Here is a 15,495-nt window from a genome sequence, read left to right as displayed (position 1 = left end):
ATTTTTACATTGCGTGAAAATAACCATGTCTGTAAAAAAAAAAAAAAAATACAAAAAAATGTGATTACTCAACGATCTCCAAAATATTCGTTTCATATAAACATCACTTATACAAACACATCTTGCTGTAAAAACACGAATCACTTTTGCACGAATAATTCCAAAATTCACTTCAAATAGTAAGACATCAGTCATTTAAATACATAATAACGAACGGCGCGGCGTTAAGTAAGGCCAATTTCTGTATGGCAAGATTCATGTTTCGCGAGCTCGCATATTTAAGATAGAAAAAATAAATAATCCGTTTCAGACGACGACCTTAATTGGACTTTTGAAGACGGCTCGTCTACTGCGCCTTGTCAGGGTGGCTAGGAAGATCGACAGATACAGCGAATATGGCGCTGCCGTTTTATTACTTTTAATGGCCACTTTTGCCCTTATTGCTCATTGGATGGCGTGTATATGGTGAGTGCATCGTCTGTGCATCTTTGAAAATACTCAAAAGTTCAAAGTCGAGTGTTAATATCGTAGCTATTTCTTCAGTTATAAATTCTTTAACTCATTTGGGTTTGATTATTTTTAAGAAAGAGGATATACATTGTCTAGCTTATTTTTAAAGGTTCGGAAAATTGCTAAATACAAAACATAAAAATTCTAGAATAACCGATCTAATATAGCAAATCCAAGAATAAAATATCAAAGAATTAAATTATAATGATATTGTTTATTATAGGTATAATTGGGCATATTTTGGGCATACTTTTATATTATTTATTTGGCGTAAATATATAGAAATCGTTTATTATAAGCGTTTTTTCCTCGAATTTAATTTATAAATTATAAGTATCAATCAGTAGCATTTCTCTATCAATAATTTTTTCAATCATTAAAATATGAAAAGTTTAAAAATTACGCGCGTTTACACCCTACTAGCGCGGCCAAGTCGTAGTTAAACTAAATAATTTATCAAAAATATAATTTTTCAAAATACTAGTATAAATATTGTATGTGCCATTAAACTCGAAAGAATTAAATAAACTATATTTTTTTATTGCTAACTTCTTAATCAGTAGATTTTGTGATTCAAATTACATAATGTATACTTTTTTCACGTTTTTTAAAGGTATGCCATAGGAAATGCCGAGAGACCGACTCTGAAAAGCAAGGTTGGTTGGCTCGACATACTAGCCAACGACACACATCAATTTTACACTCACAACAATACCGGCGGACCGAGCATAAAGGTAAGTCATCTGCGCGAGTATCTCTTTTAATACGTTCCACCTGAGATCGCACTCCTTAATGGCAATACGAGAGTCCCTTTGTCCGACATGTAACGCTGTGACACTATAATTTTTCCAGAGTCGTTATATCACGGCGCTTTATTTTACCTTCAGCAGCCTCACTTCCGTAGGCTTTGGAAATGTGGCGCCTAATACCGACGCCGAGAAAATCTTTACAATAATCGTCATGCTGATTGGATGTGAGTCGACGTACATAGTGACAAATTTATAGACACACGCACTTTTAGTGTCTTTTTATTAAAAATAACAATATTAACTGATATACACTAAGAGAAAAAATGGCCACATTTACTATAATTTAATTATAATTTATTGTTATTTTTTATGCTAACTATATGCCAATAGTTATTTTAGCCATGCAAATTATATAGCTATTAGTTATTATAATACTATTATATAAATAGTACGTGAATGTTGGAAGTAATTATATTGACTGTAATTGTGATTGCACTTGTAAAAGTATTTATTTCCTTTTTTGCCGTTCATATCTTATTATTTTATTATATTGATATTTAAAATCATAACATAAATTTTTATTCATAATTGATAGAATTTTAAAAAAATATTATTAACAATATTATTATTATTATTATTAACGTTATAGCAGTAATAATAATAAAAATGGAGCTCCTAATTATAATTATAATTATTTTACCATGTGATTATAATCCCAAATACCATATATTTCTCTTATTGTAATAACTATACATATAGTAATTAAATTTTAATAAACGTAATTATAAAATATAAACATAATACTTTATGGCAAAAATATTAATATCACATTATTTTAAATATCCTAAATTTTTAGATTTTAATAGCATTGAAAAGATTATAGCGAAATATGTATCTATAACCGTTAAAGTATCTTAATTCGTCATTCGATAACAAATTTGCAGTTATTTTATTTCATAATAAATAAATTTTAGCCCTGATGTACGCCAGTATCTTCGGTAATGTATCGGCGATCATCCAAAGGCTGTACAGCGGCACCGCCCGGTATCACACACAAATGCTCAGGGTCAGAGAATTCATAAGGTTCCATCAGATTCCAAATCCGCTCCGGCAGCGATTGGAGGAATACTTTCAACACGCGTGGACCTATACGAATGGGATAGACATGAACAGTGTTCTGAAAGGATTCCCCGAGTGCCTTCAGGCTGACATCTGTCTTCATCTCAATAGGAATCTTTTAAACAATTGCCGAGCCTTTGAAGCGGCCAGTCCAGGTTGTTTAAGGTACTTGCCCTTTAATTTGCTCTAAAAATTTGACAGAATCATCTTTAACGAGATACTTCAGCCGAAATAAATTTAGTCTCAAAATTTGATCAAATTCTTATATCATGTGAAAAGACTGAAGAACATCCATAAATTTATGTAAGACAATTATTTACTCTTTGCTTTTCGTAAATAAAGGTATAATAATCTTTTATGCATAATCAATTCATGTTTACAAAAAAGCCCTTATTTCTTTTGCAAAACAGGGCATTATCCTTAAAGTTTAAGACAACGCACGCGCCTCCGGGTGACACTTTGGTCCATCGAGGGGATGTGCTAACTTCCTTGTATTTTATATCCCGCGGGAGTATTGAGATCCTGAAGGATGATATCGTAATGGCAATTTTGAGCAAAGACGACATATTCGGCGAGAATCCGTGCATTTATCCGACAGTCGGAAAATCATCTTGTAACGTTCGCGCCCTTACGTATTGTGACCTTCACAAAATTCATCGGGACGACCTACTTGACGTTTTGGCACTTTACCCAGAATTCTCTAACCACTTCAGCCAAAATCTTGAAATCACTTTTAACATGCGAGACGTAAGTATTATTTGTGACAATTTTTGCGCGCGATTTTATGGTTTAATATCTATAATTCTTCTTGCTTCAAATTTTATTATCACACGCAACAAAATTTATGAAGAGATATTTTTTAATTTATTTTTATATTTATATACAGTATATTTTACGATTTTCAAATTTTTATTGTTATATATTTTCATTATTACTTAAACTGACTACGTATATTGGCAGAATTCAATATAGCAATTTATATTCACCCCGAAACGATGCGCGATCCAAATAACGAGTAATCGTAATTTTATTTTCAGGAGGAGCAGGCTGGTGTTGATCCAATATCAGCAAGGTTCCCTGTCAGTACTCCAACTGACGTCGACATCGACGCCAGGAGATTCGCTTTCCGTCCACCAAGATACCGTCGGGGACCCGGTGGTGGTCCTGGCACAAATCTTATTCCCACAGGTCGACAAGACTCTTTGCAGGACGACCAGGATGATTAGTAAGATTATCTCATTATTATATCGTATCATTTCTCTCAATCCACCGCTAATTAAAAAATCAATAATTTAACTAATAAGATTAGCAAGATAAACAATTTATGGATATTAGAGCAAACACGATAACACAACGTAGGAAAATGTTTACTGAAAATAACAGATCGATCGATCAACTCCCTTTTTGTTTGTTACAGTGATAAAGGTAGCGGTCATGGTATCTTAGAATTCAGCACGGACAAAGCTGGTCAAGACGTGACACCATTGAATCTAGAATTCGACGAACCCAAACAGAGAAGCTCAACCTTAAACTCGATAACTGGTGAGCAATTATTGTTTTCTTCGATCGATTTCCTCATATCGGGGAAACGATATTCCGATTTTATCTCGTGTTTGCTCCTATTTTGTTTGAGGAATGTTCCTTGCACGATAATATAGATCCTCTCTACAGCAGGGTATTTTCTTTTACGAGTGACTTGAAATTTTTCATTTCGGATGTTTACGATTTCCGTTCACTAACAGCAAAGTTCCTTGTAAAAATTGATTACAAACATTTGCGCTCGCATTGACTTCTTGCATTTAGCGCTAAATACATCTGTAAATGCAAATGTAAATGTAATTTTTTTAACACGAAAATTTCAGTGATTAAAGGTGAAGGTATGTATAATCATATTTAGCGCTAAGTGCGCAACGTAAGCTGAATCTCAGAATCAACTATTTTGATCCGCTTACAACGATGTTAAAAGTGTCTATTTTTCTCGTAGGCTTTTAAGATGTATTTGCCTCCAGCTCGTTGTAGCTCTTTATGTATTTCCATCTATTTAGCCATTCATCTATTATTATTATGGCAATTTTCCCCTTCCCTCCTGTCTAATCTCTGTTCTCCCTTCTTTGTCCCTTCCTCCCTGAACGTATTGCTTTATGTTTGAATCCCAAATTCGATAACACCTTGAAACCTGGTTGTTCAGGCATGCTAACCCATCTCAAGCGCAGCATACCGGATCTACGACAACACAAGATTCATCTGCAGCCGCTTACTAGTCACGATTACCTCGCGAAGCAAAGTAAGTATCCTCGTGTATATTCCGAAAACCCTGCAGTAGATCAGCCCGACTTCATTGCACCTAAAGTCATCTCCCTGAATTTCATTACACATCGCTCGCCAGAACTTTGAAAAGAACGACTCGTTTTACTTGAATTACTTCTTGGTCGCGATTGCATGATGTAGTAAAGGCTATCTCGCAGAACGCGATTGCAACATGTATATATGCGATAAAGTAGCGTACAGTTTATATGTATTACGCCCGTACTCGTGGCATTCACCGGTGGCGTTTGAAACATAGTGACCACGCCGCTGACGAAATTGGCTCGCCGGAGTTCCGCCGCAGGCGAGAGTTGCCTCAGTCAGAACATCGTTCATCCCACTTCGACTACGTCAAGCCACTACACCACACCATCGCCCCCGCAGCATCCTCATTCCCATGGTAGGGGCCCCATTTAATCTCAGTAATTTGCGCTACTTTTCGCTCTTGATCTCACTCATTTGATAATTCCGTTACCTTGCGCTGTCATCATGTGTCTATTATTGAAAATCGCGTAATGTACATCGGTTACCACGCTGATACGCCGGATTATCGCAAGATGCAACGTGAGCTGTGTTCGAATATTGATCGCGATCGTTATCGAATTGTTGAGATAAAAAGGTTCACCTCCCCCCTTCCAGGCGACTTTCAAAGTGGTCCGGGTCGACCAGTGGAGGAGATCAATGCCAGGATCGATCAGCTGTCGCGGCAGGTGACTTCGTTAGAACATTCGATGGCTGGCGACATCAGATTGATCCTGAGCTTGCTCCAGCAGACGCTCAACTCGTCGAGAGAGAGCTCCAGCATCGAGATGATGCCGGGAACTGTGCCAGTCGGCACGAAACAGAGCAGTCGTGCTCCCGCGTTAGTCCAGAGATCGGCTAGCGAACCGCAACCACCAACGCTGCCAACGGGCAATGGAAACGGAAAGATTCAACCCAGCACGTCGCACGGTTTATTCAGGTAAGAACATAATAAATAAGATTCCGCGCGTTAAGTTTCCGGCATTTCTAATTAGTCGGATCGCGCATCTCTCTCATGTGTTGGGACTTGACGTTAGAGCTAGTTTCGAGTGCGACTGTTTCGTGCGCAACAGAAACGCGCTCATCCGAATGCCGATAGAGAGGGGTTGCGATGGTCCGCGACGCGGTAGACTTCGAAACTGAAACCTGAATCAAGCAAGAAGTAATTGATATTTTGTTATTCTTGAAAAGCCTTCTTTCGAAATCCCTGGATCAGTTGCATTTGATTTCGGCGTCTTTTATTTTGGAAAAGTTGGACAAGTTCCGAAGGTGACAACCATCACGTATTCTTCTTTAAATTCTTTGCGAGCAGTGTCACGGAGATCGAGTCCGAGCGAACGGCACGTAACGTTACAACATATTCATCACGAGAAAATTTTTCCTTCGATCATAAGCATAATCATAATTTGCCTAGAAATCAATAATTGGATCGTGTTAATAATTGTAATTTTGTATAAAATAATCACGTTTAAACAAATAGTTTCTGTTCTAGAGGCGATGTGCCGCTACTCTGGGATTCTATACCATAGATCTGCGAGGTTTTGTTGTTCGAGAATTATATAAGTGGTTTTCTACATAATTTTGTTCGCTGAACATGAATCTGGCCGTAGAAATTGTCTATCACGCCAGGTTTCTTAGATGAATGGGAAAAATAGCCAAAAAATGACGATTTATAAAATATTATAAAGAAAATAAATAAATTTTCAATATTTTAACCGATGGCCTTGCATGGTACTATTCTTCCTCTTCAAAATCAATTTTTGACAAAATAGCCTAAATAGCTAAAATGGTACTTTTTAATCTATTTTACTCCCATTATTTCAAAAACCTAAAGTGATAGGTGATTTCTGCGGTCGGCGATTCGTGTTCAGCGCATAAATTACATAAGAAACTACTTATAATTCTTAAACAACTTTTGATATTCTTAATTTCGCAGGCCTGTGTAATTCTTAAGATCAAAATGTAAATTATATTTTTTGAAACTTTCTCTTTCCGTAGATTATTATCTCTAACGTCGCACGCCTCGAAAGCTTTGACACTTATAAATCACGTAGTCCATTCAGTATTTAGAACGAGTAACTAGAATTGCAAGAAAAATAAAAAGCATTGCGTTAAAGTAACAGTAATGTTTCATTAGAAAAACTTTCCGTTAATTTGCACGTACATCTTTTCTTTCTCTCTTCAATCTAATCTTACTGATATATATATATATTTCTTCACATGTTCAATTAGTTTCCAATTAACTCGATTAGTCTTGATTTCAAACCTATTAAAAAAAAGTATTTATTCGGCAAGTTTGCCAATTTCGGTTAACTTTAATCTTGATTAATTCCTATTATTCTTCTTAGAGCAATCAATTGAACTCTGATTGAAGTTGACCGATGTTGACAGAACCGATCTCTTGGTAGGATAAAACATATTTCATGCACGTTTAGATAGACCATTCTCATCCTCGTTCTTCATTCCTAATCTCGATCGAATAGCCAACGCGAATGTTTATGTCGTTCCCACTGCGCGGCCGGTAGTTCCAAGCGCGCGGGGCCCGTGACACTGCTCGGGATCAAACTTAGAGGATTAGAAGCCTGTGTCGAATAATCCACTGTACATAATCACGTACGCTTCAAGTATATATCTCGCTCGGCTATCCTTAGCGGTTCTCTTATGAAAAGAAAATTGGATGTCGCATGTCGACTTGCTAATACGAACTTCTTTATCTCCTCTCTGCAACAGACCCGCGAGAGATCCGACCATATCGACGGGAACGTCGCGGCTAACTGTCGCGTCCGACACGTCCGCGCTCGCGACAGCGTTGCAAACGGCGTTGAACGGTCGGACCGGGCCCACGAGATCGCAGAGCCAACCAGTCGATCTGGCCGTACCGACTAGTACGCAACAACAGGCTCATCAGTCTCATGCCTGGCACAGCCAACCTGCCGCTTTCAGAAGAGGCGAATATCGGAGTGGGTAAGTAGTTTGATAAAATATATTATAAAGATTTTTAACGCAAAAGCCTGGACGCTTTTAAACTCTCTTGTCTAATGAAAAATAAAAAGCAAAACTGCATTAACAGTGACATGTTTGAAATTAATTACACAGAAAGAACCGTTTTGCTGAATTAACTAAAAACTTCTGAAAATAATTACATGTATATTGAATCATTAAAGTAATCATGTAAGATGCTCAAGCATGAGCAATGCTGCATAAATATTTTAACATTCTAATATTTACATAGTTTGAACGTCCTACATAATTATTTTAATAGTCTAACACAATTATTTTTTAATCTGCATTTAGCTAAATTTTTAGATACTCAACAAAATTATTCTTTTCGATACTCGATCTTGTTATTTGTTTTAACTTTGTTTCTAAATCTTGGACGAGAAAAATGTACCGCTGGCGAGAAACGGCTACTAAACGTGGATGGCGATTCTGAATCTCCTATTCACGTTTAGTAGCTGCGCTCAATGCCGAATAGAACACTACTATCACACCATTGATAAAAGCGTGTCTTGTGATAGATATAGCTCATTCAATAAGCGATCGGAACCGGAGGGTGAAGATCCTTGGAGCTGCGTGGTGCCAGAGGATCGGAGCGGTACCCATCGTCCACGCAGCGGAGAGTCGCGAAAGGAATCGTCGCATCATCGTGGCGGCAACGGTACGGAATTTACGTCGGGGCAGAGTCGATCGGACAGCAGACACGAAAGTAGTAGCAGGGGACAAACGAGCGGAACCCGGCAACAGGACTCCTCGAGACAAACTAGCGAGGACATGTCGTGGGAGTTCACGATAAACGAGGCGCCGATCGCGAGGCTCGAATCGTTGGACGAACTCGATCAAGACCACGGTAGTTAAGGAAAAATATGCGTGGGAGGAGATTGTCCTGTTATTTAGGCTAAGAGTCATGGTATCGCTGTAAGGATCAACTTGTCCCGATCGACGAGATGTAGAAAGCTGTGCGACGCGTGCGAACTACGGAAGGGCACGACCGAAACCGTTTGAGACCCTCCGCAGAACAAAATCTCGTCTATTATCCGATCATAGCCATGCAGACTCGAAGTCGAATCTCGCAGCTTACAAGCAACGTAATTTCAATATTCATAGGCAGTCTTAGGAGCGCGTACTGTTGAAGGAAGCATCGAGGTGTACATCTTGCCAATAACTTATTTTTACATTAAGATAGTGGTTAAAAGAAATTGAAATCGTATTTACATAGTAAAAGCTGTCTGTACATCGAATTATTTTTTTAAACTCTGTATCCGAATTACGATAAAACAGATGTCAAATATTTGAATTAATACTCCTAAAAATGTGAATTTACAAAAACAATTCGACAAAATAGTAAAGTTATATGATACGTAAATCAAAGAGAATTCGCATTTTTCTAAAAACCATAAAATAAAATTTAACAAAATTATCTTTAAAAATAAGTAGAAAGTATAGCTCTGCTCCTCAATAAAAGAATTGTTATACCAAAAAAAGTAGTAAGTACCCAGATAGTAATATCTTTAATCCTCTTTAAAAAAAATAATGATATAAAATTATCTAACTCAACTCAGTAATATGCATTAAAAAATATATATTTAATTTTTAAATTACGCGAATTAGAAATATATACATATATATGTATATATATATGAATATAGAGAGAAATATATACGCGTACTATAACTGCTGTACTTTTAATTTTTTTTTTTTTAATGCCATGAGACGAATATGCTTCCTCCAATTGCACACGTTTTAAAAGGCAAAGCTTGTGAGCGCAAAAATTACTCTTGTTCTGCTAACTTGGATTAAATGATCGCTTGTTAAAAATTATCATTCTATTTAAACTCTTGAAACGGTCGGCTTCAGATCGAGCACGCTCGTCTCTTCCGAGTTCCTGATACAATGGTTCAATCCGACATTCGTTCCTTCACATCAATTTTTTATGCGTCGAAGAGCAGCAAACGAGAGAAGTACATCGTATCTCGCCAAATAGACGCCATTATTTTATTCACCGAATCGTAAATAATTATTTATACATATTACACGTTAAGAGTCACCTTACGCGCTATATATCATAAGAGAGACACGATGAAAACGAAAGAAGTGCATTGAAAGTACACAATAATCACGCGATAAAATTGCAGAAATTTTCGGCGGATGATGATCGTGAAAAATCGGAGAAGTAAAACGAGATATCTTGAAATTGAAACGCCGAAGAAGATATATTTAGCTTATTATATATATTATATAAATATTTCTACGGTAAATGTACGGATAAACATTGTTGAAAAGAAGAAAATGTTTATTTCACCGTTGATTTATCGTACGAATATTCGGATAGCCTTCGATTTACGATTTTCCGCCGATATCTCGACGTTAAGTGGAAATACGAGGATTTACGATCGATCTGTTCATTGCGGAGTTTCACTTTGAAAAAGTTCCCAAGCATGGACTGTTTCGATTTCTGGCAAGTTAATTGAGACGACTATGAAAGCATCTTCTTTTTTATTCTTGCTTATAGACGACGTAGATCACAGTATTGGTAAAGGTACTTATAAACAATTTCGTGGTATTGTCACATACTGATTTAAGCAGGAACATGAAGAAACGTTTTTTCTCGGTTCAGCCGCCGTATAAAGTAGTGATGTCTTTTATACAGACAGAATGCAACTGCGTGTTGCACAAGCGACATTAGGCAATTATCAAAGTTCGTATTCTTATTATTGTTATTATTGTAATTATTACTGCTATTATTAGTACTCTTATTATGATTATTATTATTATTGTTATTATAATGACTATCATATAACAATGGAAAAAATGCAAGCGCGACGAGAAAGAAACGAAGAAAATAACACCGACGACATAATGCCTACGCAATAATATATACGTCTACATATATATACATATACAAAAAAAAGATAGACGTATGTATATACATATATATATATATATATTATATATATATGTATGTGTGTGTGTATATATGTATATATATATGTGTGTATATATATATTCTATAAATTTTTTACAAAGCATTTCGAGTCGCTACTGCTCCTAAATGCGTATAAATGTCGATCTCTCTTTCTCACTTTCTCCTTTTTCATTTCTTGTTTTCGCATCGACTCTATATTTCTATCATTGGTGTCGTAAATCGTTTAAAAAAAGCTAAAAAACAGCAATCAACCATCCTGAGGATTTTACCTCGGCGGCGCAAGAGTTTACATTAGATTTTTACATTACGTACTCGATAAAGAGAGAAAGGAGGAAAGAAAGGAAGAGAGAAATCGAGAATAGCGCTTCGAGATCATTTATGGATCACCGATCGCTAATGTATTCGTTCTTTGCTCAGTATTCTAGGCTGTAACCGATTACCGAATACTTTCGATGTAATGATAAAACACAATACGACTCGTAGTTAATTCTCCGCGATAAAACGACGGCGCAACGGCACAGCGCTAATTATGGGGAAAAACTCAGCTTTTCAATTTTGCAGGTAGCGGATTTTTTTATTGTAAAACTATTAGTAGTAAACATACACAAATACACGCACGCGCGCGCGCGTACACACACATACACACACATGCACACATGCACACATACACACATACACACGTATATCACACGTGTACGCGCGCAGCATACGTGGATTCTCGCACTTAGATACACGGCAAGAGTTGTATGTACGGTTAGGCAATTCTTTTTAGAAAAAGGAAGAGTCCTGGCGTGGTCTCGGCCGAGGGCGGCCACGTTCGCCGCGATAATCTCGTGTCGAATCACCAACTCTCACCGAATCACCGTGTAATTGTATGACGAAAATACATATCGCCGCCTATCATTCGTTGTCGGCCGCATCTCCACGGAGTCTCGCATTAAAACTAATTATCCCTAATGTATGTGGGCTGGTTCCCCGAATATCTGACGGGCAATATTCAGAAAGATTTTTCCTTGACTGGTGTGGCATTCTCTTTTCTCTCTTCTTTCGCTATCATGCCGAACGTCGTAGTTATTAACGAAGGATGGTTACTTATTCATTGGTCGTAGTAATGCATTTTTTTTTTTTAATTTTAATTATATACTGCGGCTGTATTAGGTGCAGGGTTCTTGCCGTGCCAATTAAGAATCATATACTTTTGGTGTTGCTTTAAGTAACTAAATATGACATCATACTATTTTTATAGTCAGATAAAAGGTACGCGTAAAAGCAATGTTCGTAATTTTATCTTCTTATCCTTATTGTAATGAATGATACTAAATAACCAAAGCAAATCACGAAAATATTCTTCGCGCGTTTTGTTCGGATTTACTTAAGTCCCTTGTGTAGACGTACATATTCCCGTAGGATTACATATAAAAAAAATTCAAACTTTCTTTGTTTTTTAAGGAGGTTCTCCAGTTTTTTCACGTAACATAAGAACTTGATAAAATTCAAAAAATAATTTTATGTTATATTTTATAATATAAAAATAATTTTTTCTTAAATAACTTAATGATAATACGTAGGCATTCCTCAATTTCTTTTTAATTATTTGATCATATATTTTTCTTTAAATAACATTCTAAAATGACAGTATTATGGAGAAGAAAATTTTATATAATTTATCAAATAAAATATAAGAATTGTAAAACACTATACTTTTATAAAAAAGATTAAAGTTTAAAGAACATTTGTAATTAAAAAATAGAAATTTTATTATATCATTTTCATATAAAAATATGAAATGTTAATTAAATATACAATTCTTTGAAATATGATGTCATTAAACAACTGTGCTTGTTACTACATTTCAATTATATGTAATTCTATCACAATTTTTTCTACATAATCAAAATATTATAAATAAAATATTTTTAAATAACAAATTATCGTTTTTTTTACTTAAATTTTGTTCATTATTCATTATATTTTGAAAATAGCAATGACACAAGTTGTTTTATTAAAAGGTGTACAATGAAAGAAAAATCATGTAACTCTCTCCACTTTTTTAAAAAGTCTGGATAACCTTCTTGAAAAAGACGTTTTCTGAAAAAAATTAATAACCGCTGAAAATTTGCAAAGTATTTTCATAGAACTTTATGTGAAAATTTTTCAAAGATATGAAAATAACGTGAGAATAAAAGAATTAAACTCGTGTAAAAAGCTGAGACTTCGGCTGGCCAAACGTGGCTGCCCTCAATCGCACAAGCAGACGCAGCTGGCAAGGACACTGAGTATATGTAATACACGCAAAATAATGAAAATCAAGTCCTCTCTCTCAAAATTGCGAATCTCACTCGAACGGCATCGCGAGTCTTATAACAACGACTCCGATTTTTAACGTGAGTAAACGGTTTAAGAGGCACGTTTAAAAAGTATTTTAAAACACGTGTAACATTTTATACACAGTATCTGCGTCCAATTATACATTTAAGCCTTAATACAAGACAAATGCGTTGCTCTTTCTGAAGCGGAGGACCGGCGAGAGAGAGGACGTCCTTACGGATTGCGATTAAAAAAACCGCCATAATAAAACTCTCTTTCTCAAAGTTCCGCGAGGAAAATTATTGTCCTGGAAATGCCATGTCTCGAGAAATGTCCCGCTTTGATTATTAATATTCTAGTAGTTAGATTAAAGAAGAGCTGAAGAGAGCTCATTGAATTATTTTGTCACTTTAACGAGAGCAAACACATGCTATTGTCTTCGCGTGCCGCTAGTTTTTTCAACGCGACAGGTAGTGGAAGAATGACGAATGCAATTGGAGAATTCAGTTTTAATTATGTCGAGTTTTTAATCAGTATTCCAAAAATGCGTTAATGTATTAATTGGTACACAAAGAGAATTTTTCTTAGAATTTAATTAAATTCATAGTAATTGTGAGATAACATAAACTTCAAAGAACTTTGTTATAATTATAGTAAAATTTAATATAATTTAACAGAATTTACTATATTTTATAAAATTTAGTAAAATTATAGTAAAATTTTTTGAAATGTCTCACAATTATGACTTTGAGAATAAATTCTATGAAGAAATTCTCTCCCCATGAACTATCCACTCATGTTTGTGTCCCTTCTTGTAATTCCAAAGAATCCTGTAATTGCGGAGTTTTTCTGCTTCGAAAATCTCAAAATTATATACCAAAGTCAAAGTCTCGCGACTTCGCTTGACGTATGCTTTCGTCCTTCGTCTTTCTACTCCCAATATTCAGCCGAACAACGCACGGGAAATACGTATCATGGAGTACTTTAATCCCTCACATTCTCAATCTCTATCGCCTGCTCGCCAATAAAAATAAAATCCTGCGATTTCTCATCAAAGCCACCTCTCGCTTTTTCTCTATCACGATTGGTTCATTCATATGTGCGGATACAATCCTGAAATTTTCAATTCTGGAACCGAGACGCACGTCTCGTATGAGAGCTGTGTATTTAACGAAGCTCGAAGCTAGTTTTGTACTAAGAGCTAAATCGAGATGAAATTGGATTCGAGTTTCGACGTTTTATGAAACTGAAGCGAAACGCGGGATGCGAAGAAAAGCGAAGAGAAGAAAAGTCCAAACTACGGTAGAAGGATTTAATCACGCGTTCTTTATGCAGATTCAGCGATTTAAAAGATTGTTCTGTATATAATATATGATATAATCTTGAATTGTACGATTGTACATCGAGCGCACTGATTTGTAACACTTGTAACATGGAGATTAGTTCGAAAGTGAATGCGACAAAGGAGAGACTTCTTGCACTGCCCACGCCCCGCTCCTGCCCTCCAGCTAACATTCCCGATCGTAGGGTGAGATGGTCCTGAGAGCTTATTTCGTCATCATCTCCCCAATCTGCCCTCCCAAGGACGGAACAACTCAAATGGACGATTTTCAGTAGAAAACTAAAGTTAATTCATTATACAATTATAATTTTATTTATTTTGAATACTTAGATATTTATAAAGCTGTAAGTTGCAATCATAATAATTTAACGTTACTTAGGTTTCAAGAGATAACAAAATTGATCAAAATAAATATATTACACTGTTTTAAATAATTCGTTCTACTTGAGAATAAAATGTTATTTTATTATTTGTATTATAAATTGCCAATTAATGGATTTAATTGAAAACAATTATTGATTAGCGGTGGAGCAGACGCTGGGAGTGGCAGTGGTACCAGTGGTGACGAAGCTGTGCTATGTATTTATAAGTTTTCATATATATATATGTATACATACATATATATATGAAAGAATAGATATATATATTGCATAAAATATGTTTATTACATATTTTCACTATGCCAATGTGCATTTTAATTATATTTGCCTCATCATGCCCAGTTTCCCTGCATAGTCCTACATCAATTTTTTACTATCAATTTATTTCTAACGATACCGTTAATAATGGATCATTAAATTTGCACGATGTTTAAAATAAGTATTTACCTTGATTAGATTCTTTACTTTTGTGTTACTAGATAGATATAATTAACTTTTTAATATTGGTCAGTCATTGATTTTCTGTGAAGTGACACAAAGTGACATGAAATAACAGGTAGAATCTGTGAAGTTGGCACGATAATTTATTAAGATATTCTATTAAAGATTTAGTTGACTAAGATAATTGTTATAAAATTATACAAATTGCGGAAAAAGAGAAAAAACAAACAGATAACCATATAGGTATATAAATATGTAAAGATATCAAAAATTTATTATCTATAAAAACACACATACAAATAATTGAAAAATCACGATTTACAAAAAAATATTGTAATTTTCGCGAATCTATATAAATCCGTAATTCTTTGCAACTTCTTTTTGAGTTGAAACTACGTG

The 15,495-nt window shown here is 35.4% G+C and overlaps 1 protein-coding gene across 10 annotated transcripts in view; it reads left to right on the top strand.

Annotated features, from left to right (window-relative positions):
* The window catches only part of LOC105196825 (potassium voltage-gated channel subfamily H member 6), a 139,050-nt gene extending 124,089 nt beyond the window's left edge, over positions 1 to 14,961 (top strand). For 4 of the 10 annotated variants that reach the window (XM_026135444.2, XM_026135438.2, XM_026135436.2 and 1 more), the window contains 13 exons: positions 311 to 465; positions 1,124 to 1,244; positions 1,363 to 1,483; positions 2,234 to 2,543; positions 2,789 to 3,125; positions 3,416 to 3,603; positions 3,796 to 3,920; positions 4,567 to 4,662; positions 4,942 to 5,082; positions 5,322 to 5,643; positions 5,895 to 5,972; positions 7,434 to 7,667; positions 8,207 to 14,961. In XM_026135444.2, the coding sequence (XP_025991229.1) occupies positions 311 to 465; positions 1,124 to 1,244; positions 1,363 to 1,483; positions 2,234 to 2,543; positions 2,789 to 3,125; positions 3,416 to 3,603; positions 3,796 to 3,920; positions 4,567 to 4,662; positions 4,942 to 5,082; positions 5,322 to 5,643; positions 5,895 to 5,972; positions 7,434 to 7,667; positions 8,207 to 8,558 (2,580 nt within the window). In that variant the 3' untranslated portion in view covers positions 8,559 to 14,961. The remainder of the gene's footprint in view (positions 1 to 310; positions 466 to 1,123; positions 1,245 to 1,362; positions 1,484 to 2,233; positions 2,544 to 2,788; positions 3,126 to 3,415; positions 3,604 to 3,795; positions 3,921 to 4,566; positions 4,663 to 4,941; positions 5,083 to 5,321; positions 5,644 to 5,894; positions 5,973 to 7,433; positions 7,668 to 8,206) is intronic. The other 6 variants (XM_026135437.2, XM_026135441.2, XM_026135443.2 and 3 more) reach the window with 6 other exon arrangements.
* Positions 14,962 to 15,495: the final 534 nt, after the last annotated feature.

Source organism: Solenopsis invicta, chromosome 2 (assembly GCF_016802725.1).
Source record: "Solenopsis invicta isolate M01_SB chromosome 2, UNIL_Sinv_3.0, whole genome shotgun sequence".
NCBI classification, from domain to species: domain Eukaryota; kingdom Metazoa; phylum Arthropoda; class Insecta; order Hymenoptera; family Formicidae; genus Solenopsis; species Solenopsis invicta.
Note: the sequence above shows the minus strand (reverse complement) of the source record. Positions and strands in the feature narration are given on the sequence as shown.